The sequence below is a fragment of the Agelaius phoeniceus genome, chromosome 18, assembly GCF_051311805.1.
Source record: "Agelaius phoeniceus isolate bAgePho1 chromosome 18, bAgePho1.hap1, whole genome shotgun sequence".
Lineage (NCBI taxonomy): Eukaryota > Metazoa > Chordata > Aves > Passeriformes > Icteridae > Agelaius > Agelaius phoeniceus.
Window position 1 is genome coordinate 7,988,951 of NC_135282.1, and position 25,822 is coordinate 8,014,772.

Here is a 25,822-nt window from a genome sequence, read left to right on the forward strand (position 1 = left end):
TGATGTATACAAGAGTCAAAGGTTCAGAAAAGTATTTTCCATGGAATGTTTCTCTAAATTTAGAGTAAGGCAGCAGCAGGACTTTCTCTAATTGCTTGTTTGGAATGTTTTGCTTCTTAGTAGATACCAATGATTTGAAGAAAATCAAAACCTAAATTAAAAGAGCATTGTGAATTTTACAGTGTAAAATATAGTTATTGACAGTTGAAGTTTAGTATCCAAGGATCTAAAACTTTTGTTTAAAAGTAGGTGCTTTGAAGCTTGCATAATTTCAAAACAGAGGAAAAAAGATTCCTGCATCATTATTATTGAAATCATGAGTTAGTATGCATGTCATGAACACTTAATTGCCACTAGCCAAGACCAATACAGTCTAATTCAAATAGAAGAATATTTTTCATTTATGTCTAAATTTAAATAAAGTGTAAGCCTTCTTCCCTACTCCCCAGTGCTTGACAGCATGTTTTTAAATATTTTTCCTCTGTTCCTTTGGGCTTGTTCGTGTTCAAGCTAATGCAACAAAGCAAAATGTTTTTATTCCAATGGATGCAAAAAATACAGCTTTTTTTCTGATTGAAAGCTCCCAACAGAATGTTATTTCTGTGTAACTGCATGGTTGCTAATGGATTTGGAAAAGTAAAAAAAGACAAGTGTCTAAAAATGTGTCTGTGCACCCGTATGGAAAACCAAGTTATTTTGAACAAACAATTGAAATGTGCAGTCACTAAAAAATATTTTGGTATGTTTTGTAGGGTTGGAATTGGATGTATATATAAAGAGTGTGTTCTTGTTACTTGCCTAGCTTTGATTTTTCACAGCTGCTCTAGTCCTCTAAATCTCAAAGTGCAACATCTAAAAATTTAGTCATTCCCTATGTGAGTTTTTATCAGTATTTTTCATCTTCATTTTTGACACGCTGGTTTCTGTCTTGCTTGGAAGAATATGTCTAATATGAAACTAAGTAGATTCTGATAGTTGTGCAGTCCAAGGTCACAGCCACACATGCCCTGCACCTTTCCCACCTCCATTTAGGGTGGCATTCATAATGTGTGAGTAGATTTGGTCCTCTTAAGTAAACAGTTCCTTGTGGATTGTGGTAACTTCTGCAGTGTAGTGCTATACTGTAGTGCAGTCTTGTGCTATACTCTTCTTAAATAAGTTTAGAAATAGCAAAGACACCCCCATCTTGGGATTGGACTGCAGGAAATTTAACCATCTGAATGCTGTTGACCAGATAAATTTTGACCTTTTACCAGATCAGTTTATAAATATTTTTTTCAGAATTATTTTTAACAGTCTGAAATGGCTTCAGGCTGTTGAAGGAGAAGTCAGAGCCACTGACTGCACTGCACAACACCCACTTCAAACTTGCACGTAGAGCTTGATTTCTCCTATTCAAATTCTGCCCTACCCTGACTTGCTTTGTTGAGGCCAGGATTCAACCTGAAGTGTCATGACTAGTCTGGGTTTTAGAATTGCTTAAGTAGATGTGGTAGAGAAATGAGTTGTTATTTTCTCACAGTGTTTTCGTCATATAAATTATTGAAAGCCAGACCGATGTCTCCTCTCTGAGCTCTCTTGTTGACAACACTGCAGGCGGCGTGGTGGCTTCAGGCTTCACACTGCCAAGCTCCACCACCTGTGGCTCTGTTTCTTAGCCAGAGTTCATGACTGCAATCTGTTGTGTTTCAGAGCTCTACCCCAATTCCTCCTTCTCTTAAATTTCTGTGTTGAAATGTATCACTTTGTTGTTTTCTCATTCCACCATGTAAATTGAGTGCTGTGGTATCCAAGAGAGCTGGAATTGAGACTGAGTTGGTATCACTGACCCTGCTGTTTGGCAAAAAAGTAGATATAAAGGAAGTTGCTATAAAAAACATTCTTTGCTTTGCAAATAACAGCTGAATAGGGCTGTCTGTAATAGCTGTGTTTAGCAATAGAAAATAGCATTTCCAGAGGCCGACTCTGAATGTCCTAGAAAACAGAGGGGGTACCTGTGTTTGGTAGTGAAATACAAATAAGTGCTAAGTGGAAAATATGAATGATGTATGTTTACAGAATATTTGTATGATCACATTTTTCCTTATTGATACATAAAGGACCATCCTACGTCTGCTTGGATTTTACCAGAATAGTAATTGGCCTCAAACTTGGCTTCTCTCTCCTAACATATATAAGTAAAAACAAAACAAGAAAGATTTGCTCTTTTCAGAGGAGGCAGAATTGCATAATAGGCTTTTCCTGTTCTTGGTGCTAAACATTATTCAAATACAAGTCATAATCCACCCTGTTATCTTTTCTGCTAAGCACCATCTCATCTGGTTGCTTTGAATTTAGTAGCAGCTATTTATGTGTTATTTACTTGTTAAAAAGGACAACTTTTTTTCTAAATTTGAAACTAAAAAAAGCAGGATCACAGCTTCAGTTGTTAATAATACTGGGTTAGGTCTATGATGTGCTTCTCTTTGTAAAGGAATCTGCAGTGCTTCCTACACGTAGTCCATATACAGAAGTGACTTTTTCCCTTGTTGAAATGCAAATGTCCTGGGGTGGAGCATGGCAGTTTTTCATCAGCATATGGCCATATTATCCAGCCAGTCAGGGCAGGAGGGAAAGAGTAACATCATATCCTGGTGTGCAAGATACATTAGCAGTACTGGAATGGAGCTATTCAGGTGGAAGATGTCATGGATTCTAGTTTAGGATTTTGCTGATGATGACAGAAATGCACATGACATTGTTCCATATGATACCCTCCCTAGATACAGCACTCCTGGTATGACTGGGTTTTTAGACTGTAGCTCTTTACACTAAAGTTTAAATTTTCTTGTCTTAGCTTTGTGATCTTGCTGCAAACTCAAGTTTTCCATCTTCTGCTGTGCAGGTCTTATATTTTTCCAAGTTTCTCTCTCCTTATCATTATTTCAGATAATTTTTTTCCCAGCTGTACTGGTTCATGTCTCTTTTAAATGGGATTTGCTGTTGTATGTTGTCTATGTTGCTCAACTTTAAACTCAGTTATATTCTTTTCCTTGATGATGATCAGCTCAACCTAACTCAGCATCCCTTGAAATGTCATGAGTGTGTTCCCAGCTGACAGACAACTGGAGTACTGTAAGATTAATTAGTTGCTCTTAATGAGTAAGGCAGGATGTAAAGCACTTGGAGATCTGAGGGACAGGATGTCTGTAATGGAAAAACTGATATTGTTGACACTTGTTTGCAGTGTTCTTACCTCCCTCCTCTTCTGCTTGCCATTCTGCTACACTGCTGTTCACCATTTCAGTTGGTTTCACCATTTGAATTGGTTTCACCATTTTGCAGTTGGTTTCAAGATTGGATTGAGCATAGCTTTTGAAATAATAGTGCATTAGACCTCAATTCAGATCTAGGTAATTCTTCCAGTCCTATGTTTTACAGATTTTCAGCTAGTATTCATTCTAAATGTTTAACCTAATTTGAGATTATCTTCCAAGTAAATTTTTGGGGGATTTACTGCTAGATCTCAATGTCTACTGTCAAATCTTTATGACAAAATCTGGTAGAAATTATTATTAATTAGTGCGAATGTAAATTCCATGTGTGTTTCAATCCTATATTATGCAAAGTATTCTTTGTGTAATGATGTGGAATTCAATGGCAAGCACATTGTCATCTGAGTTCCCCCTTCTGAGACCAGGCAGGCTGAAGCAAGTGTCTGCTCCAGCTCAAGCTGGAGAGAGGAGCAGGGTCAGGGAGTGCTTTGCTGGACACAGTGGTGGACTTCCCATCCCAGCAAGTGTGAGAGGTCCCGAGGAGAGCAAAGTAAGAGTGCTGAAATGCCCAGCTTTCACATCCCATTTGATAGCACCCTGCCCATTTGTCATCCTCCACTGTGGCTCTGTTCACAAACAAGAGACAAACTTCAGTTTGTGAGGATACAGCAGAAATTACTCCTGCTCTGGAAACTCTTCAAAGCTATTGCTGAGCTGTGTGCTGGCAGGGGATTTAATGAGAAATGTGGCTGTGCTCAGTGGCTGTGCTGCAGGTGACACAGAGGCACACGTGGAGGTTCCTCCTTGCCTGAGGAATTGCAATGAAGGCCCTGCCCTGCTGTGCCAGGGGTAGCAGGCACAGTGCTCTGCTGGCAGCCTGCAGAGAGCCTTCCCTGGTAGATGCAGGCTAACAAATGCATCTTTGCACTGCAGAAATGGAGGGGGGAAGAGAAGAAAACACCAAGTCTGGGTAAATGCTAACAGGTTTGCTGCTGTTAAAGGGCAAAAAGCCTCATAGTGTTAATGTGCTTCCTTCTGTCAGTTTTATTGTTTCTATAGAACCTAATCAGCTGTGGACAAGACATGGCTCCCTACAAGCTGTTCAACACCACTGACATTTGTGGCAGGAAGCACAGCTAATGAGCAGAGCTGGAGGTAGCTGAGCTGCACACTGTTAATTGATATTTCACTCCTCAGCTATTCCTCCTTTGCTCTTTGTGTGCCAGAAGGTCAGAGCAGATTTCCTCATGGTTGTGGGTGAGGTATCTGAGGGAGAATCCTGCACCAATGGAGGTACAGAGTAGTGGGTAAAGAAGTGGGACATGGTCAGCATATGAGGCTGACAGTTCTGAGCATAATTAGGGATGCAGCATGGCCAACCAAATGGTGAGAGAAATCAGGACTCAAGGAAATCACACAATCTAAACCTGCTGGTTTTAACCTGCTTTTTGGGGGCTCCTATGTGGTACATAAGATAACAGAGTTCAAGCTGTTTCCCTAAGTAGGTAAAAACAGAAAATAACTGGAAAAAAACAAGTGGAATAAAACTTGAGATTACCTGTTTTCATTGCTCAGGTTTCAGGAAAACACTATATATGAGATTTTTAATAGTGATGATAGTTAGCAACCCTTTGAAGTCTATATCTGTGCTAGTAATTTGCTAAACTTAAGTTTATGGTTTGTAATCTTAATATGAAAAACCCTGAGACTGCCAGCCATGGTGTTTTGTGTAGGTATTTTTAAGCATGCTAAGACAAACAAAAGTAGGCCATGGTTCATCTTCCTTTCTGGTTCCTGTGCACTTACACAGAACTTATTTCTTTAAGTCTTTGGGCTCCAGGCCTTAATCTTAACAGGACTGGGAACATCCCCATGAGTCCAGCCTTTCTCTGTGACCAGGAGAGGCAATTAACTCATTAGAGCTTGAGGCTTTGCCAATGTGAGTGTGTCTGTCTGCCCATCTCTGTGGCATCTTGTTTGGACTGCTCTGATTCTGTGCCCAGTAACTGTCATGGATGCAATGAGAGGAGCTTGGCAGGCTAATTATTAATGTTTAGACAGTTTTCTTCCTGAAGTGATATGTCTAAAGACTTACAAACTTACAAAATTTTCATAGCCTTACCTTTAAAAAATGTTTATCTCATGTTGTAGCACTCAGTACCACCAGTAAGGAAATGGTTTGTGTCTTGTGCAGCACAGTTGGACAAGTCACTTGTTTCTCCTCTTGGGGGCAGGTAAAAGCAACTGGTACCTTGTGTTTGACTTAGTATTCACTGCAGTACTTTCACCATATGCTAATTCTGATTCACACTAATTCTAATCAAATTAATTCTAATTGAACTTCTCTTAGTATATCAAGATGCTGTATTTTAGAGGGAGGAATAAACATGTCCTAGGTATCCTGTACAAGATGACACTCAAATTTCAATTTGAGGAGCTATTTTTGAGGGGTTATTCCACTGACAGAGGGAAATCTCTCTTGGGGTAGGAGTGTTGTTCGTCCCCCTTCTCAAAGTGTGGTGAGACTCTTGCTTTGCAGAATCAGGAATACAAGGGACAGCCCTGTGAACCAAACCTTTGTCAAGGTTTCCATTGAAAGAGATGGCCCACATGGCTGTGATGGAAGGAGGAGCTGGGTCACAGTTCTGGGGTTTGGAGTTCAGATGTCCCAGAGGGCAGGTGGACAGCTGGTCTGTAAGGAGAGGGAGCTGCCCTGTGGCCTCATGTCCTTCACATGATAACAGCTGCACTGCCACAGAGGGGCTGGTGGTGGTGAACTGGAGAGCCCTGAGGAATCCCCTGCAAGCAAAGAGGCTGTAAACATTTTGCTGGAGTTGCTCAATGCCTGTGATTAGGCTGATTAAGCCACACAGATGTTTGAATGGACTGTGGCTGTTAAACAGTGTGAACTAATCTGATTTGTGGTACCCTGAGCACAAGGCCCTGGGTTTTGTAAGGCACTGGCAGTTGTGATGTCCTTTATTTATTTTTAAACAATCAATAAGTCAATAAATGAAGACACTTTATTTAGAGGAACATCATGAAGGTGTTTTCTGTTTCATTTTTACTGCTGCCTTCCCTCCTGCCCATGAAAAATTGGTTTCAGGAGTCAGTCTTGCCCTTCAGCTTTGCCCTTTGCCATGAACTGCAGACAGGGGTTTCTATAAATCTGTTATCTCTATTAATATTTTTACACAGATACTTTTCCCTTTCCTGAAAGGGTAAGCAGTCCTTCCTTCCTTCACCTTTTGAGGTAGTACATTTATGTGCAGAGCAATGACTGCAGTCTTGGAAAGCTGCAGCTCATGATTGCTGCAGAGTATTTCAGAGTGAAAACGTCTTGTGAGAACACACAAAGTTCTTTCTCCAGACTGTGCATCTCGTTGACTGTCAGAAAGCAGGGCCCAAAATCATCTCTATTCACATATGTAAATATGTATGTAAGGTAATAAATAGTAAATACATGTGAGTGCTGGTGTCAGAGGAAACAAAAAGGGCTAAAAAACAGATCCAAATTTTCTGGTTTTTAGTAGTTTTATTCAAAGATTGTCTGTTTCTAAAGCAAAATCCTAAAGAGGTAATATTTTGGGGCAGTTTTTTTGTCTCAGTGAAGATCTATTGGAGGAGTACAGTGGGACAGGAAACAATAGAAAATTGTTATCTGGTGATTAGGAAAGGGGACAGCAGAAAGCCAGGAGGTCCCATTAAAGTGCAGAATCACACAGCTTGAATTCATAAATGTGTTTTGGTTTTACTGCCAGCAATAAAACTAAAAATGCACTCTCTGGTAGAAGCATACCATTTCAGGGATGAATGAAAGGCATAATTAGAAAGTTTTATAAATTATGGAGCTAGCAGCCTCTGCTTGTATTAAGCATTACTTAGGGCAGAGATTAAATTGTCAAACTTTTTATAAACCATGGTGGTATGAGAAGCTTTGTTACATTTTTAGGATAATATATTTAATAGTATTCATGTTAGGTCATAGTTTTTTGCATAATATGTTGCATTATTTTTATCCTGAACTAGAAACTATTGCATTTTATTTTGTTAGTTTGGTATTTTAAAGTTTGAACTGTTTTCTTTAAGATAGACTTTCCATTAGGTACTGAGTGTCCTGGGCTGATGTTTTGACCTTTCTGTGCTGCAGAGGAGCTTGAGGAGAAAGCCTTGAAGTCATTGTAAGGAAAGGATTAAAGACTGTTTAATAATAGTTTGAAGTAACCTAGATCACCAGTAGGCATTCCTTGTCCCACTCTCTCTGACAAAAGGTCAGAGTTCTGCAGAAAGTTGCCTAGAGATAGCATAAAGGATCACAGTTAATGGACTGTGTGTTTTTGCTATTTTCCTCCAGTGGTCACTAAATTGAATTTTCATAGCAGCTTTTTTTCTTTTTTTTCATCATTTTAAAACATAGTTCTGTAAGCTCTAGTAAAAAAAAAAAACAACTGTCAGCACAGTTCTTACTGCAGAGACTTGCTCTGAGGCTTTATTTGTATTTTGAGATGCATTGCAAAAGTTCACAGAGCATGTGCAAATCAGGCCTAGGATTACAAATAGCAGGAGATAGCTGATGTGCTTTTGCACAGATCTTAGACCAAAGCTCAGAACAAAGGAAAGAACCAGGGGATTGCATTGTTCTTGCTTCTCTAGGATAGGGGAGACTCAGCTGAGTTCTGGTAGTAACTTCTGTAGGTGATATATGTGTAATATTATGTTTGGAACTGAATTCCAGCTCCCTAAGGAGTCTGCTGTGAACTGACTCGTTGCTGATGTTGGTTGGGCTTGATTGCTTTATATTTTTTTCATCTTTCTGTGGTTTGGGAGTATGGAAGTTATTCTGTCTCCCTGTTTATTTATTATGGTGTCTGCCCTTTGGTCTCATCTGTTGCTTGGATTATGTGCCTACCAAGGTTTCTGATATTAGTTTTTTAAATTATTTTTATTTTCAGGATCCAACAAACCTGGATAAGTTCAATGTCTCAAACTTCTTTCATGTTAAGAACAACATAAAAGTAATTGATCCAGGTAAGGATGAATTGAAGGTAGGCTGAGAAAACACCAACATGGAAAATCTGAATATGATTCTGTGGAATTGTCTCAGTTTTCTGGAAGGACATCTCTCAGTGGTTAGCTTATGCTCATATCTGGGTTTTGGGTTTTTTTAACCTACTGTTGTGCAAGCAAGCATCTCTTTCTATTTACCCAATCAGAATAAGTGAGTATTATCTCAGATGTGGAATATCTAATATCCAGCAAATAATAAGCATACCAAGACAGAGGACAAGTGAAACTTGTAAAAATTAAATATTAAATTAAAATATTAACTAAATCAAATTCCACAGTCCAGTCCAGCAACCTTCTTCCCCTACTGTCACATTAAATATCTGATCCTGATATTTTTATATCACAGGCCTGGCCATTCAGTGAGGAGATGAAAGACAGAAGTTTGTATTGTACCCAACTGTATTTTGTCTTTATTGTTCTATAAAAATTTTACAAGACTTGAATGGACTTAGATGATTTCTAGTGATTTCAAATAAATTTTCATGATAGTTGGCTTGATTTTTTTTCCTTGTACATCATATTGGCATTTATTGTGCTGTATTTTGGGTTACACTGTCAATAGTGTTATGAATTGATGTTTGTCACTGTGTCTGGAGAAATATATATATATATATATATAGTTGCTAGACCTTTTTATTTAAGAAAAAGTAGCATTAATAGCTGGAAAATTTTTGTGTAATTAGTTATGTAATAAACTAAAGAAGAACAAAATACAATGTTTCTTTTAATTCTCAGTGATTTTACTTTGTCTTACCTAGATGAAGAAAAAGCAAAATTAGATCCATCTTACTATTTGAAAAATACAAATACAGAGACCCGAGAGACTTTACTGGAGCTTTATAAGGAATTCAAAGGTGATGATATTTTAGCAGCTACTATGAAGGCTCCTGAAAAGAAGAAAGTGGATAAGCTGAATGCAGTAAGTTGACTTAATTTGTAGTTTGGTACTGATTGAGTTCTTCAAGAATGGTAATAGTTGTTTTTCTTCTTAGAGGCCGTATTGCAGTATAAACAAACACTGCTCCTTCTGTTTCCTCTCACACAGAAATTTGTCATAGATGAGAAAATGAGAATCATATCAGGATTCCTTAGACATGCATAGTATGTGTCAGTGAGTTTCTATTTGTTAAATCATTGCAAATGAACCTAAACATTTGAGACCTGAATCACAATGAGAAGGAAGAATCCTTATGATGTGGTTATGTATGTGTTGGCAGAAACTTTTTCCCAGGTTATAATCTCTCACTTTGAGTTTGTTTATCATTGCTTCCTGCATTTATTGTCAGAGGGAGCACACCTTAAGGGGAGTGCAAGTGAATAATTTCTGGTGTGGACAAATATTATAAATCCTCCACAGCTGCTCCTCCATTTTCTTTTTCCACTGGAATGCAGGGTTTGGTGGAATATTTTAAAGGATGTTCTTCCAGGTGCATGTTCATGGTTGTCAAGAGGAACAATCCATCTGCATCTAGATTTCCTACATCAAAGGCTGTTTCAAATGGGCAAGAGAGAGTATTCTTCTGTCCTTTAATAATTCTGGGATGTGTGTGCCTACTTGCTTTGATTACACTTACATGAAAACTAACAGGAGTGCAGCATACAGCTTTTAATGAGAGGGCTTAGAGCCAGATTAGGGAGTGTATGTGACCAAGGAGCAGGATCACAAATGCTCTCTTTTTTGGGACATTGTAGTGTTTAAAAAAAAAAAGTAAGGAGAAGAAAAAAGAGGGCAGATATAAGGATGAGCTCTACACATGTTGGGGAGTTGGATTGTCAGCTAATGACATAGGTGGGCATAGATGCAAACTTGTTTAGAATGCAGTGAAACCTTAGGGAATGAGCAATGACCTGGCTGGACTCTTTACAGGCATTTCCCTGGAACTGCTAAACATGTCTCTGGGTTTATTAGATCTTTGTAATTTACTACAAAATCCGTGTGTGACATTAACATTTCTCTTCTGCAGAATTACAGAGCTCAAAATAGACCTTGGGAACCATGGGATGGTGCCTCTGCACACAGCAGGGCCAGCTGTTGGAGGGGCTGGTTTGCTCTCCCCTGCAATATCTCTGTGATTCACTGGATTTTCCTTCCTCTCAGCAGCACTGGAGACTTCTACAGATGTCTTGGCAGAAGTACTCTTGCCTGTCTGTACCCATGGACATACAAATAAATGGTGATAATAGAATCTCTGCATAGTGATGTATTAAACTGCACTGGAAGCATTAAGCCCCTTTGGCTCAGTGCATGAGCAGCCTTAACTAGAGATTCATCAGAGCAAATGTGGGCAACAGATGGAGAATTATCACTGCACTGGGTATTTGTTTCCTTCAGTAAGAGCTAGAGCAGAAAGTCTGCCTTCAGAAGGATGGCATTTGTGTGTCTCTGATGCTTATATAGTATCTTTGGTAGATAAATTCTAAGATCTAATGTTTTTTTCTCTTGCTTTTTCCTCTGCAAACAGGCTCACTATTCCACTGGAGCTGTAAGTGCTTCCTTCACCTCCACTGCAATGGTGCCTGAAACTACCCACGAAGCAGGTACCAGAACTACCTACCTGCAAACCATTTATTTATTTCTGAATTTCAGTGTGCTCCTTAGCACATGTACATTTATGAGGACTTAAAGAATGCATTGGTAATTGGTCAGTGCTGATGCCATGGAAATGTATTCCCTGACCAGATATATCCTTACTTTCCAGTGAGGTTGTTCTGAAAATACTTGAGCAATTATGATCAAGCTTTGGCTTTGAATGACAGTTACTTCTTTTGAACCAAAATTAATGAGACATTTTCTATGGCCAGGGATGGCAAATTGATATATCCCCTTTTCTAAGTTAGGAATGAAATAGAATCTCTCCTCAGATATCGTACAAAACCTTGCCCACCTTTTTGGCCTACCCCAGTATTAGTGAGAACAGCAGCAAATTTTGTGATGGTAACTTTTAGTTTACTACTTTTCACACAAAAATACAGTTTAATACAATAAAGTTTTCTTTTTATTCTCCAGCCTAAACACAAATGTATAAGATTTATTTAGTTTGGATATTGATTAAACAGCCGAGTCATTAGTATTTCCAGTTGAGAAAGTTGAGCAACTAAAATTTAGATGGCAAATACTTAAGCAAAGATTGAATGCATTGCTAAAACTATGTTTACCAAATTCAGTTCCTTTACTTGGTAAATTACAGTGATTTGAAGGTGACTGAGTACAGAAAATATCTGACTAACTGGACATTTTGACAAAATGGGAATGGAAACATCATAGATTGATCCTTACCAGTAATGTCCCAGTAACAGCTTCAGTTGTTTTCAGAACTGGGTAGGTCTCTGTATGTCAGCAGTTTGTGGTTGACCTGCTTGGCTTCCAGGATTGACAAGAAGCAATTTGGGTTCAAAGTAATGTTTGTGGTTGGTAGGCATTGGTTGAAAATTATAGTTTGTAATACTGAATGCTTCTGGGATTTAAAATATACATTTTTTGGTTGGTTCTCAAAGAGTTGGTGGTTTACTATAATGGAAAGTGTTTTGCACAGAGATTAATGCAAGGTATCATAGATGAATTGCAGAGTAGGATCCCTCAGGACCCAGTACCACAGGAGAGGTCAGACAGTAGGTTCTATGAATTGTTTACTGATGATTTCTAAGGATCAATGAGTGAGCTCACAGAGAGCTAATTACTGTCTTTTGCTTTGGTGTAGCTGCTATTGAAGAAGATGTTGTGAGATACCAGTACGTGAAGAAGAAGGGATATGTGCGACTTCACACTAATAAAGGAGACCTCAACTTGGAGCTGCACTGTGACATGGTAATGTGCCCCATAAGATGAATTTCTGTAGATAACAACCAGAATTGGAGCTGGCAGTGGAAATGTGTGTATATATATATAAATGAATTAACTATATATATTTACACTGCATGTGTAAGTGTTCTCTGTGAGTAGTCCCATCATTTTAGTGGATTACCTACAATATGCCAAGGTACCTGTCTAGAACTGCAAAGGGTCAGGATTAATGACCCAAAAAATGACCAGGAAGGAAGACAGCAAAGAGAAGGGAGAGCATGGTGAAAAGGGAATAATCCAAGGTTACACAACAGTTTACTGACAGAACCAGGCAAAGAACCTCACTGAAACCAGGAGCAGTCTGTCAGTCTGAGTCCATGTAGTTAAGATCCCCAGAAATGGTTAGATTTGTTTCTAAAGCCTAAGCTTTATAGAATAAACCTAAATGAAAACCTTAGAATATGTTTTTACTTCCTGTAGTTCCAATTCTTAAAGTTCTAGTTTTCAAGCACTTTCCCTTTGCCATTAAGAGAAGTTGATTTTAAAGAACAACAGACTGGAGATTTTTATAGTCTATGCAGTCTGATTCTGGGGGAAGTCAGTGGCTCTTAATAAACATGGCAAGACTTCTGATAGATGAATGAGTTGTGGCTACAGTGATGTCTCAGACGTCACTGCTTGGGCAGTGTGTTTGCTTATTTATTTGTACAGCCACAGCTATAAAAGGAAAAAGGTTTTCAAAGCTTTGATGGTTTACTGAGATTTTTGTCTCAGGATATTATAGGCCTGGAAGTTGGTATTTTAAAAAGTTAAAGGATGTTTAAATGGTTTATAGAGGTTTAATGGTAAAATAGGGGTTTAAATGGTAAAACGTCTGTTTCTTGTGAGCCTCACAAAGCTTAAAGGCAGTGGTGCTGGGTAGGAGTTGGGGTGCCTGATGTGAAATCCAGATGTACCAGAGAATGCATCCATTTTTGTGTGCAAGGAAGAAAAAGGAGCAAACAGCATAAGTCTTCTGGCTTTCCCTTCTCTTCCTTTCTCTCACATGAGTAAGAAGCAAGATAAGTGTAAACATCTCAGGCTGCTCTATGCAAACAGCATGAGAATCTCCACAGCAGTGTATCGTGTTAGTAACTCTGTAGGTCTCTGTTATCCCTACAGGTGTTTTCCATGCTATGAAATAGTAACACTGTAATAAGGCAAAAAGCAGAGGATGTGAGTACAGCAATATTTAGGGGAAGCAGCAGAACAAGCAGATTGCATTGAATCATTTGTTTTGCCATATGTTCTCAAACTGGCTCCTGGCTAAAGCAGGCTGACTGCAGCTATTCTTATCAGCGTGGGTTTTTTGGCCACATGTGTGACCAGTGTCACTCAGTCCTGAGGACCCAGGCTCAATTGCTCATTATAAACTTCCTGTATGATATCCATTATGTTTCCTTTTTTTCCAGATGAATTCCTATTCACCCACCTTTCACACACAAAACTTCTTCATGTGCACCCTGGAAGTGTGTGCAGTTTTACACAACCAGACATGCTCCAGTGCTGGCCTCCAGCCATCTGTTCCTTGTGTCAATTAAATCTGTGTGAATTTAGCAGACCTTTGGTACTGCAGAGAGAAAAAACATATATATTTAGAATAAATAAGGAAAGCTTGCTGCTGTTGGGAGGTTTTCACAACATCCACCTTAGGTCATCATCCTAGGTCTGTGAAATCAGCTCTTTCCTGGAGGCACTTGTTTTTCTCCCTTTACTAAATAAGGAGTTTGTGCTTCTAACTTTGGTTTTCCTGAATCACACTGAGGTCAGCTCAGTGCAGACAGAGCAAACATCTTGCAACATATAGCACATACATAGGTCACAAACATATACACAAATCAGCTACAATGAGTCTATTGAGACTGCAAAGATCAAAAAAATCTAAGTATTGTTAAGCACTTCCAGTTCATCCTGCTTGTGAATATGTGTGGCAATAGTCTTAATTAATCATATGCCAAGTTTTTATCAGCTTTTCTGCCTTATCCAGTGCACAGGCTGGACCATTCCTGGAAACTATTTGGAGCTGGTTTATATACAGAATTTGGTTTTCCTGTCAAAGTGTATAGTGTGGGTAAGGTCCTTGAATGCATTCAGGGAGAACAGGATTGTACCATAATGCTCTCTCAAATTAAACTGCACAGGGTTTTTTTAATTGCTGAGGGATATCCTGTGCATATCATTATGGAAGCCACCCTGGCAGTGATCATAATATCACAGTAGTGCAAATATATGATTGTGAAATGTTTAAGGAAACTTGAGGATGAAGTTGCTATATAAATATGACAGATAAATACCTGGGTCTGGAGGTAGGGTTTGCAACATTTAAATTACATTCTAAAATAGCCTTATGGTTTAGGTTTCAGTACATACTTTGAGGTGAAATGTCCTTTAGATGGTATGTGTACTGAGTCTTCAATTGGATTTTTATGCCTCTTGTCTGTATTTAAGCAAAATGTTCTTGCAGTTGTGCTGTCAGCACTCTGCACTGCTTCTGAAATCTGCCCAGTATCTATTGCCTTCAGCACTGTCCTTGGGTGCTCACTCCCTGTCCCCTCACAGCTCTTTCCTTTCTTTCCCATTTTTTTGAGCTATTTGCCAGTATGGATTGTTTGTAGCTCAGTCTATATGTGCATGTGGAAACCTTTGTTTAAAATTAAATATAGGGTTCTTCATATACTGGTACTTTAAGGTGCCAGTCAATAAGATTGATAGTGATGAAATTCTTCCTAGCACCAAAAACCTAATCAAGAAATGTTTTGTATTGATCCAGGGCAGGAAATCAGTGTTGCAGTGTGATTGAAGTCATCAGTTACTTTGTGACAAGATTCAGAAAGAGCATGAAATAGGACTAGAATCCAGATAATTTCAGTGTTTGAAATCACTTGTTCAGAGCACCAGAAAACTTCACTCAGGTTCTAGAAGGATGGTGTGTGGTTTCAATCATTGACCTGAAAAAAGGCAATAAAAAGACTTTGGAAGATAAGCTGGATTTCTGGATTTTTCCCCCCCTTTTGAATTTGTGCCTCAGATGAGCAAAGATACTGTTCTCTCTTGGGATCATAGCAGTGTGCCTACTGCATTTTTTGGTCGTTTGTTTTTCTCCCAATCCTCCTATTCAGATACAGTGTGTTCCTCCTGATGGGGACTAATCAGATGCCCTTTTGTAGGGACATTTTCCAGGAAGTTGAGTTCAGCTGCACATAAGAAACATTTGTTGTATACATTAATTGTATTAAAAATTTACAAAAATTCTACTTGCCAGAAGTAATTCTGGCAAGTACAGAAGATTTAACAACATCCAACAAGTGTTATTCTTTCAGTTCTAGTCCCATGCATATCAAACACATAAATTCTGAAGAAATAACTGATGAAAGGCAATGAATATCACTGAATTTCTTGTATTTTATTTACTGTGATTTTTCTGGTCTCCTCAAGTTCTTCTAGTTGCTTTAATCAAGTTGCTGCTGGGAACAACTGCATATTATCCATGTGAATTCTGCTGCATTAGTCACTATAGTGATGGAGTTTTACCTTGTAGGTGGTGGAGCAGCCATTTTTAAATACATATATATATACATATAAATAAATATGTAAATGTAATGCTCCAGAAGACCCTGTCAAAATGATGAACACGTGGTTTGATGTTCTATCTCCCTTCTCTGCTGGGTGTGTCCTCTGCCTACGAGTGGTCACTGGGATGATGATCTGGTGGTTCAGCACATGCCAAGAGCTGTAATCAAATACTAATCTGTAGCTGCCTTGGCAGGTTTTATAAATTCACTTCTCTCTCTCAGGTTTAGTACTTTAAGGTTTAAGGGCAAGATGGCAAAACAAAGAAGAATGTGAGATGGATTTCAAAGCTCCATCTGACACTCCACAAATGCTGTTTGAGGTTTTAGGGCCTGGCAAACTCTGCTTAATGATGATGTCTTGGCATAGCTTTCCCAAGAGGCTGTTGCTCTACAAACATTGATGTTTTAATCTTTTTAGGCCCTCTGACCTGTTAAATATGCCTGTGATCTATAAATGTGTAATCCACCCCCTGTTCTTTGAAATCACCTCTCCTTTTGTGTGAGGGACTGTTCTGAAGATCAGAAGCCTGTAAACTTCTTATCCATTTCCACTGGCAAAGAAGTGAGTTGCTGAAAAAATCCTTTGACCTCCTGGCATGATGAGGTTCTCCAGTCTTCCTGAATCTCTCATTTTCTTTCTAATTTAAACCTTCATTCTATTTGCTTTCTGTCAACATGATATTGGTACTGTCTGGGAAATAACTGGCTGATGTTTTACCAGTATCTGTTCATTCAGTAATAGGATTGGAGGTATGAAATACAGTGGTCTTGGCATGGTTGTAATGGCTTATTTATTATTTTTTCATCAAAATAGGCCATTATAGGGAGAGCTGCAACTCTCAACTTCAAGAGTTCTTGTCAACAGAAACTAAGAACAAACAAAGCTGTGTTTTTCCAGTAGAAGAGCTGGATATGTTTTTAAAAAATGTTTGTTAGAGAGGATGTTGTTACTTCTTGGTGTGTTTTTTCCTCCAAGTTGTACAATAACAGACAGATTATTGCTCTTTGGGGCTGAGAGTAGGATGGCTCTGCACAGCCATCTCGATGAACAGGTCACTTCTAGGCTGTTTGGAGTGATTGGAAGCTGACACTTTAATAGTTTTAACTTTGGGGGCATAACACCCTGTCCTGGTTTAACTCCAGTCAGCAACTAATCCCCACACAGCCCCTCACTCACTCCCTGACCCATGGGGTGGGGGAGAGGATCAGAAAAGGGGAAAACTCGTGGGCTGAGCTAAAGGCAGTTTAACAGGTAAAGCAAGAGCTGCACACACAAGCAGAGCAAAATGAGGAATTAATTCACCACTTCCCAAGGGCAAGCAGGTGTTCAGCCATCCCCAGGAAAGCTGAGCTCCATCACCATAATGTTTACTTGGGAAGACAAACATCATCCTTATCAATGTCCCCCCTTCCTCCTTATTCCCACAGCTTTATATGCTGAGCCACCTCTCCATGAAGCTGTCCCTGCTGCCCTGGGTTGTCTGTGTGTTTTCCTGGCAGCCCTTGGCACTGAGTAATTGGTGGAAAGGCATTTTGCACATTTGGATCCTTTCTGCCTTCCCAGCTGCCCTGGCAAGCTGGATCTGGGAAGGGAATTGATGTTATTGGATCGTGCCCCTTATTTCTGACATTTGCAGACATGAGGTGCAGCCATCCCATGGCAGCTGTGTCTGCCATGAGTGATCCCAAACCCGAGGATGAGGTGGGTGTTCTGGAGTTACACAGCTGCTGCTCTTCATCTTTCTCTGACGTGTTTCTTGTTTGTGCCTTGGCTGGTCTGATGAGAGCAGGGTGACCTTGGGAGGTTGACAGCTACCAGAGCTTCTCTGTCTAGTGTGGAAAGTGTTACAGGTTGCATCTTCTGAAAAGGTGGAATTTATGTGCAGGCAGCTGCAGATGGATGAAATGCCAGGGAGCTGCCGTGGGACCTTCATTACTCCCAGTTTTAAACTGCTGGAGGTTGCTTGAGCAATTAAAGTTGCATCCTCATTTAGACTGTACCCACCTGTGCTGTCCTGCTTACCAGTGGATCCTCATCAGCACCCAGCCCTGCACTGTGCTCTCTGACAAGCTCCTTAACCCTTGTGTGATGACAAATTTGGAGGGGGCAGTGAGGTGGGGAGAGGATTGTTTTCTTTTCTACCACTGCAGTAAATTTAAGTTGGAGAAAAAGTAGTAGCTGTGGCTGACTCTGCCTCTGGAGAACTAGTAGTTAACATTGACAAATGAGATGAGTGAATTAGATGCCTTGTTTAATTTGAGTTGTGCTCAGCTAAACTGATTGATTGTCCCTGTGTTTGCAAGAATGTGAGAACTAAAACTGAAGTGTGTCATCTTTTTACTGGCATCTTGTCTAAGCTGAGCATCTTGCTTAGACTTCAGAAAAGTTTTCAGTAACATCATGAACGTCAGTGTTGTGGAAGAAATGCCTTTTAAAAGTGAAATTTAGCTATCTGCTGAAGTCTTTGCTAAATAGCTGATTAAATTACAGTGAGTTTCTGCGTAATGAGAATGTATTAATTCTGCTCTTTGTTCTAAGCAAACTTGGAGGCTTTGAGGTAGCAAAATAGGCAAATGTTTGCTATCAAGTCAGCAATCTATTTCCCAAGGCATAGTTAACTTGTTCTGATTCTTTTTTATTATCAGTAGGAGTCTGGCTGAGTGTTTTACCCCACAGTGCCCCAGTGCTTTCATGTCTCCCAATGCTCACTCTCTGGAACTGTGCTCTTCTGATCACGGATCACAAATTGCCTGAACGCGTTTGCTTGTGGTATAACCAGTTGAGAATTGTGTCCCTTAGATGAACTGGGGCTTTCTTGAAGTGAACCACCACAGGCAGCTGTTGTTTGCCACCATCACCTGTCACTGGCTCAGTCCCTCTCTCACACTGGGGAACTGTTAGCAGGAAAGTGGAGCTGGCAGGGAGTGGTGTTTAGGTCTGGAGTAAATGTTTCTCCTGTGGGAAATGTCACGGGCTTCCCACAGTGAAATTCTTCCCATGCTCTTGCAGTGGGCTTTGTGGAGTTTTGGGTTTTCTTGTCCCTCTTCCTGTGAAACAAAGGGAATGTGCTCACAGTTCATTGGTGCAAAGTGAAATGGGGTGGTTTAAATGGCCTTCCAGAACAGTATTGGACACTGAAACTTTACATATTTCTTTCCGTGGCTTGGAGGAGGGAACAGACACTTGCACTTGAATCACCAGGTGGTGATTCCTGAAATTGTACTATTACATTTAGCTCTGACTAAGCCCCAAATAATGCCAAGCTTTTATTGCTGAATTCTCTTCTGTGTGATGGGTAGGCTGAGTACTACAGATTGAAAGGTAGGGGGGAAACTTGAGTTTAAACCTTACCAAATCACCTTGTTCTGGGCTCACACATTAGAAGAGCTGCTGAATGAACAATTACAAGATAAAAAATGCTCTGTGTAAAAGAACATAAATGGATTAAAGCAAAGCAAAATCCACCTTGCATTTTAAAGGAGATCTATGTTAAGAAAATGGAAAGCTTCGTTTGAAGCTTTAGAAATTTCTGTCACTAGTTCATGCCTCTTAGTAGCAGAATTCTGGCATTTGTGTGATAAGATGAAGGCTGGAGAATGCAATTTTAATTTGAGAGGAATGAGCTTTTCATTATTTCCTGCTTTGAAACATAGGGTTAATGAGCATATAGCAAGGCTCTGTAGTTTAGTGCCACTACTACGGTTCATCCAATTTAGAGAGAAAAAAAGAAATAAAAGGGAAGTGGAATTAGCACAAGAAAATTATACAGATGTGCGAATGACAGCTTCTGAATGCTTAGTGTGAAATTTCCCTTCAAGGTTCATGCACATCCTCAAGGGATGGAGCATTTTGAAATGATTAGCTCTTCACATAGTAAAGCCTTTTTCCTTGCAGTCATGGCAACAACTCAGGAGCTCTTCCCTCTTTTCCCATCTCCTGCACCTTGGCAACAGGAGTGCTGCAGGTTTTCATCTCCTCCTGTTTGGCTCTTCGCTGTCCAGTAGAGATTCTGAGTTAAGGTAACTTTTACAAATGTAATGAACCCTTGGAACTAATGAGAAAGGACAGCTGCAGACTGGGAAATCAGACAGGGACCTGGCTTGGTTGGTCCCACCCTTCAGGTCTCGGGATGCAGCAGGAGAGATGAATTTTACCTGGCATGGAGCCACCCTTGCTGGCAAAATGGAAACTGAAATTGGCTCGAATAAAATCTGCATTTATCTTAGGAGTTTGTAGTAGGCACTAAGGGGTTTTTTCTGTTTTGCTTTGGTTTTCTAAATTGTATATTCCTTTCTTCAGTATTCTCTGAGTACAATGATTTCACAGTCTCCTGTCACTACTATTTTTGCAGGGTCAGTCTTTGTTGCAATCTCTCATTAACTCTGAAATTTGTCTGGGCATAGTAACTGGTAGAGTGCTGGTGTTTCCACGCTACTAAGGGTGTTAGCTATATGGAGACTTAAACCTACTTAGAAAACCATTGGGCTGTGGCCCCATTAAATATGTATATCTGTGAGCCAAGCAAAGCATTTGTGGCATCTTCTGGGATAAGTACTCTTCTGGATTCCTGTCTCAAAGCATTTATTAAAATTTTACTGCTTGTCTTGGGTGTGAATTTTCAGCAGTTGAAAGACAGTTATCTGGCATCTACAAAATAAATAGGGAGCACAGTTGGAGCAGGTGACTCATTTTTGGTATAAATAAAATTTTTCTTCTTACTATTTGTCATTTGGAAAGAGAAGTGTCTTTAGCTGAAGGACATCGTAGAGACACTGCAGTCACTTACATGGTCCCAACTTGACCTAAGAAAAGGATGATTTCTCAGGGCTCTCCTACCACACTCTTTGGTCAGAAAAGCCTTCCACAATTTTTAAATTTTCCTTTTTAGGACTGTCACTGCATCATTCTGAGAAGATATTGCAGTAGATTTAAAACCATGTTTTCTGTCGGTGGATTTCAGATCAGGTTAACATGGTTGCATTTTTCCCTAGACTTCCTTACATATAGGTCTAAGTCATAGTCAGTAGAATAAAATAATTTAAGTCATTTCCTGCTTAATGTAAAAGGGATAAAGGGGAGGAAATTAGCAGTTGCTGTTGAGGCCAGTTTAAGTCAAATCCAGCCAGAACTAAAATGAGAGCCTGGAGCACACAGTCAGGGGTGAGAGAACAGGGCACCAGCGTTGCCTCCTGCGTTTGCAGGTGCCTTGACCATCCCCTCCTCCTTCAGAAATGGTGTGAGGCAAGTGCTGTGCAGGAAGTTTCTGAAGAAGGAGACAGCTTTGCATTCAGAGAACGGGAGTCTGACACCTGCCACAAGATCTTGTATCAAATAACAAAGTCAGGTTTGTTTATGTGTATTTATATGTCATCAGTCTTTGTAGTTGGAACAAAGACTTCAAAGACTGGCCTTGTTTGTGTGGTCAGTGCAGAACACAACTTCATTACTGAGGATCTGCACCTTCTGCATAAACCTCGAGCCTTTTTCTCCTGCTTTGGACAGGATGCTGCTTTAAAAATCCCTGAAATGTGCTTGGCAGTGTGAGATTTGCCAAGAACATTAACTGCTTTGAATAAATCAGATAATCTGAGCCAGATATTCTAGATTTACTGCATGACTGAAACTGGGGTTTATTACTGATTGAATGCAAACCTTCTTATTTGTGTCTACTAAAAAGCACTATAAAAGGTAGTGTTAATGTTGCTAAGGAACTGTTTACCTGCCAAATGTATCTCTGTGATGCATGAGGTGACCATGGGAACCAATTTGGTGGCAATTATTTAAAGAAAACCTTGCAGTGAAATGACTATTGCATGTATACTAAATATTTCTGAAGTTGCATTTAAAAAGCTTATTTCTGGGAAAGGGTATAATAGCTAGAAATCCATTTAGAGAGAAGGGTCAGCACAGGTCCTACATAAAAAATACATTACTAGAGCCAGTTTTTTTGATGTATATTTTACAAATCATGTTTTGAAAATAAATAGGAAATCTGTTTTGGGTTATCAGCTTTGTGCAAATTTAAGATTATTTGGTGTCCATTCCTAGGGGACTCAGTCTTTTGCCTGGTTTCATTTTTTGTGAAAAATTAATTACAGGTTCCTGTATTCCCCCTCGAGAATGTATTAACTATGTCTCTCTCTCTCCAAAGAGTGCTTGGCTCTCATGACAGAAAGTGCCTTGGGCTAAAAGCTGCTGATTCCATTTCTGATTCATAAAGAAATTTTTAAACTTATATTTATCCTTACTGACATTTTCCACAAGTAATAACTAATAGCAAAATGCTAGGATCAATGCTATTATGATATTGTCTTATAAAGGAAGCGTGTGCTTCACAAGTGATTCCTCAGGGGTTGAATTTTACTAGAAAGATTAAGTACAAAGATTTTAAAGCATACATGTTAAATTCAAAGGGGAAAAAAATCACATTTACTATAAACATTGAAACTGTAGGAGAACCTCCTGTTGCTTGATATAATTTTATGGAATATAGTTATATACTTGTGAGTTGCCCTCAGGATGCCACCAAAGTACATGTCTTGGTGACATTCTACCATAAAGCCATTATGGTACCATTACCATTTAACTCAGTAATGAATTCTGTACGAAATCTGAAATAATGGCTGGTGTAAAATTACAGTTTGCTAATTTTTTCACTTGTGGCCCAGCTGACAAACTGTCATGTGAGTAGAGTAATTAAGAAGGAATCAATATAGAGAATTTATAATGACAGGAAAAGTTTGTTTGGAAACTTAAGAGACATTTCAGTGTAAATAAAGAGGGGTGAGAATGGTTGTGTTTCAGATGAGAAAATACAGAAAACTGAAGTTCTGTAGGGTTCTGGATGAATACTTGTATGGACTGGCTTTTCAAGAGATAGAGATTATTTCATCCTTAAATTATTATAATCAGGCTGGCCTTGTGGTTTTTTGTGGTTTTTTTTGGTGGTTTTTTTTATTTTATTTTTGCTTTTAAGTCACTTGAGGTTGCATGGCTCAGTGTCTGTCAGCAGCTCCCAGACCAAGAGTGATGTCACAGCAGTGCAAAGTGAATTGGTGCCTTTCACAAACACAGATCTTGGGTGTGCTCACCTACAGCCCCTGCAGCTCATGCTGCGCTTTACTTGCCACCACATCCAGCAATAAGGATATTTTTAAGGCCTCTGAGAACTCAGTTAGATGTATTCTTTTGTAAAACTGGAATAGATTTATGCACATAATCCACAGTGGAGTTGGAAAACATGTCCAAGAATAGAAAACAGGCTGTTTCTGTACTTGTGTTTGTATGTCTGAAGGTATTGTAGTACTGCAGAGAAGAGAATCCATACAATTACAGTGGAAGGATGATGAGGTGGAAAGTAAAGTTTTTCAGAAGGTACTGTTTGAATATCATGACTCATAAATTTACTAAATTACTTTAATTTGCACTGTACAAGTGAATTAGAAGTTGGCAATATATTTACCATCTTTTTCTTTTATTTAGGGCTTTGAAAACAATTTGGTTTTTTTTATTTTTCCTGTGTTCCAGTGACTTGGGTCAGTCCCATTGTTACTTCCAAGTGGTGAAGAGGACCAAATGCTTCTCTCTCAGTTAGCTTCAATGTGCTCACTTTGAAATAGGGGAGCAGAGAAGTCAGGTTCTTTCTTACTCTGGTAAATTTAAATTACCATTTTCCAGTGCTAGGAACTCCCTTTGGAAGAGTTGTGATGCACTGCTGGAACTCAGTTACTTGCAAGTCTCTGAGCTTTCCTGTGTTCACCATCAAGATGTGATCTGGGAACTCCTGTTATCTGAGCTAATGTTCAACACTTCTCAGTGCTAATTGGAAGGTCTGGGTTTCATTTATTTAACACAGTGTGTGTCTCTCCAGTGTACCTTAAAGAAGGTATACTGCAGGCTTTTTCCTGTAGACAGAGCCTCCGTCCTCTTTGAGTCTTGCATGTTTGTTCCTTTGTAAGGCACAAGTGAGAAGTGATTTTTGTAACCACTGTAATGATTGTTTAAAGGTTGTGCTTAATTAAAACTTCCTGTTGTCTTTCAGACACCCCGAACATGTGAGAACTTCATCAAACTGTGCAAGAAGAACTATTACGATGGAACAATCTTTCACCGATCAATTCGGAATTTTGTGGTGAGTATTAAAAAACGCCTGTGTAATGCACAATATATGATGTACTCAAAATATCCCATATATTTAACTTATCTCAGGTTTAGGTGGTTCCATGCATGACAACTTGCAATAGAAGTGTATTAAATATACCATCAGAATGAGGGTTGTCCTTACCTATGCCATGTGTATTAATGGTTGTTACTGACAATTGTCACTCATTAACATTGTCACTCAGAACATCACTGCATTCAGCACTGCATTTGCTGCCATTCCAGACAAAGCCTTGAAGAGTCACTGCCTTGGCTCTTGCTATCTTCCCCAAGATGTGGGTGGGTGGTTAATGAACAGAAGGAGAGAGAGGGAAATGCTAATTTGGATAAGTAATACTGTGGCCTGTTGAAATCCCATTCAGATGAAACTTTAGCAAGCATCTGAATTTCTGTTTCAGGTTGTGGTACTTGGATATTATCAGGTTATCCTTTCCTAGTGTGCTCCAGCACTGGGTGCCCAGGCTTTCTTGTAAAGGAGTTTAAAAGCACCTTGTGTTCCTGAACTGTGTCCTTGGTAGTCAAAGATCTTTATTTACAGAGTTACAGTCCAGGCAGCTTAGGATATTGTAGCCTTTCAGAAGAATGAACAACCTGATCCTGAAGGCAGAGCACATCTCACAAGGAACATCACTGGATGTTACATTCTGTCCTGTCATCCTACAAAAAGCTTTTTTTCTTTTGACAGCACTGTGTATCTCAGTTCATAGTTAAGCTCACAACTAAAATTGTGCTTGTGTGCTATTACTTTGAAACTGATCGTGTCACGCTCCCTCGACTGGCATTAAAGCATAGAATACTATTTCTGTAGATCCTGCATGTACAGTAATTAATACACTTTTGTTACTCAAAGATTAGTTTCACATGAGGATTTTTCCTGCTGGAGGTAGTCAATGGGATACAGATACAAAAAATATTCCATATTCCCCCCTTTTCTTGTCTTCCCATCATGTGGAGGGTTGGCAGCAAAATGTAAAGCCTTTCCAGTTCCAAAAGCACTGCATCATGAGTTAAAAAGCAGGTTCTGATTCAGCACTTAATAAAAAGGATGATCTGGTTAACCCATTTGAGATTAGTTATTTTCCCTATTTACCCATAAAAGACCTATTATTTTTATGAAACTGCCATTCTGCTTATGGATAAGCAATGTCAGGGATGACAGCCAGCTGATAGTAAGCTCCAATAAGAAGTAATGGTTTCCTTGTTGCTGACTTGTCAACATGACACAATATAGAAGGCAGAAAATTGAGCACCATTGGCTTTTATGGTTTGTATTTAATGTCTTTCACATAGATGCATATGTAACACTGATTTAATTTTAATTCTGCAGATCCAGGGAGGTGATCCGACTGGGACAGGAACAGGTAAGGTTGAGTTTTAATCAAGTAAGTTGTTCTCACTTCATGGGCTGTGTGGTTACATTTACTTCCAGACAATTTAAAATTAAAATTCTCTAAATGATAGTAAGTGGGACATTGTGTTTACTTTAAAACAGAGGTTTTCTTGATATATTTTTATGACCATGTTGATTATGTTTAAAATTTCATCCGATATATTCTCAATCTAAAGCACTCTTCCATGCAGAATTCTTGTGGTTTTTGCTTCCTTTTTCCTTCAGAAAATAAATAAATGAAAATTAAAATGATTTTACAGCTGGTCTTCCAGGGCAAAGAATAAAGGAAGAAACACATTCATGCGAAGTTGCTTTCAAATTCAGTGTTAATGAAATACTTGAGACCTGCCTTAGAATTGGTGATTGGCCAGACACCATCTGTTCTCCCAGCTAGTTGCCTTGTAATGCCCAAGCTGCTCTTTTTCTAACTTTTGGGGATCACTGTTACAAAATTCTTCCTCCTCTTCTTTCTCCCTTGGTTGGAGATCTGGGAACAGGATAGGTCAGAATAGCAGGAAAGGTCAGGGGGCAGAGCAGCTGAAGGGTGTCACAGCATTG

General features: G+C 39.3%; 1 protein-coding gene across 1 annotated transcript in view; it reads left to right on the forward strand.

The window, feature by feature from the left end:
* Positions 1 to 25,822, forward strand: part of PPIL2 (peptidylprolyl isomerase like 2) — a 68,338-nt gene that overhangs the window by 18,891 nt on the left and 23,625 nt on the right. Inside the window, exons 9-14 of the mRNA XM_054645901.2 lie at positions 8,207 to 8,282; positions 9,080 to 9,240; positions 10,784 to 10,859; positions 12,020 to 12,126; positions 23,756 to 23,845; positions 25,202 to 25,235. Coding sequence (XP_054501876.1) covers positions 8,207 to 8,282; positions 9,080 to 9,240; positions 10,784 to 10,859; positions 12,020 to 12,126; positions 23,756 to 23,845; positions 25,202 to 25,235 — 544 coding nt within the window. The remainder of the gene's footprint in view (positions 1 to 8,206; positions 8,283 to 9,079; positions 9,241 to 10,783; positions 10,860 to 12,019; positions 12,127 to 23,755; positions 23,846 to 25,201; positions 25,236 to 25,822) is intronic.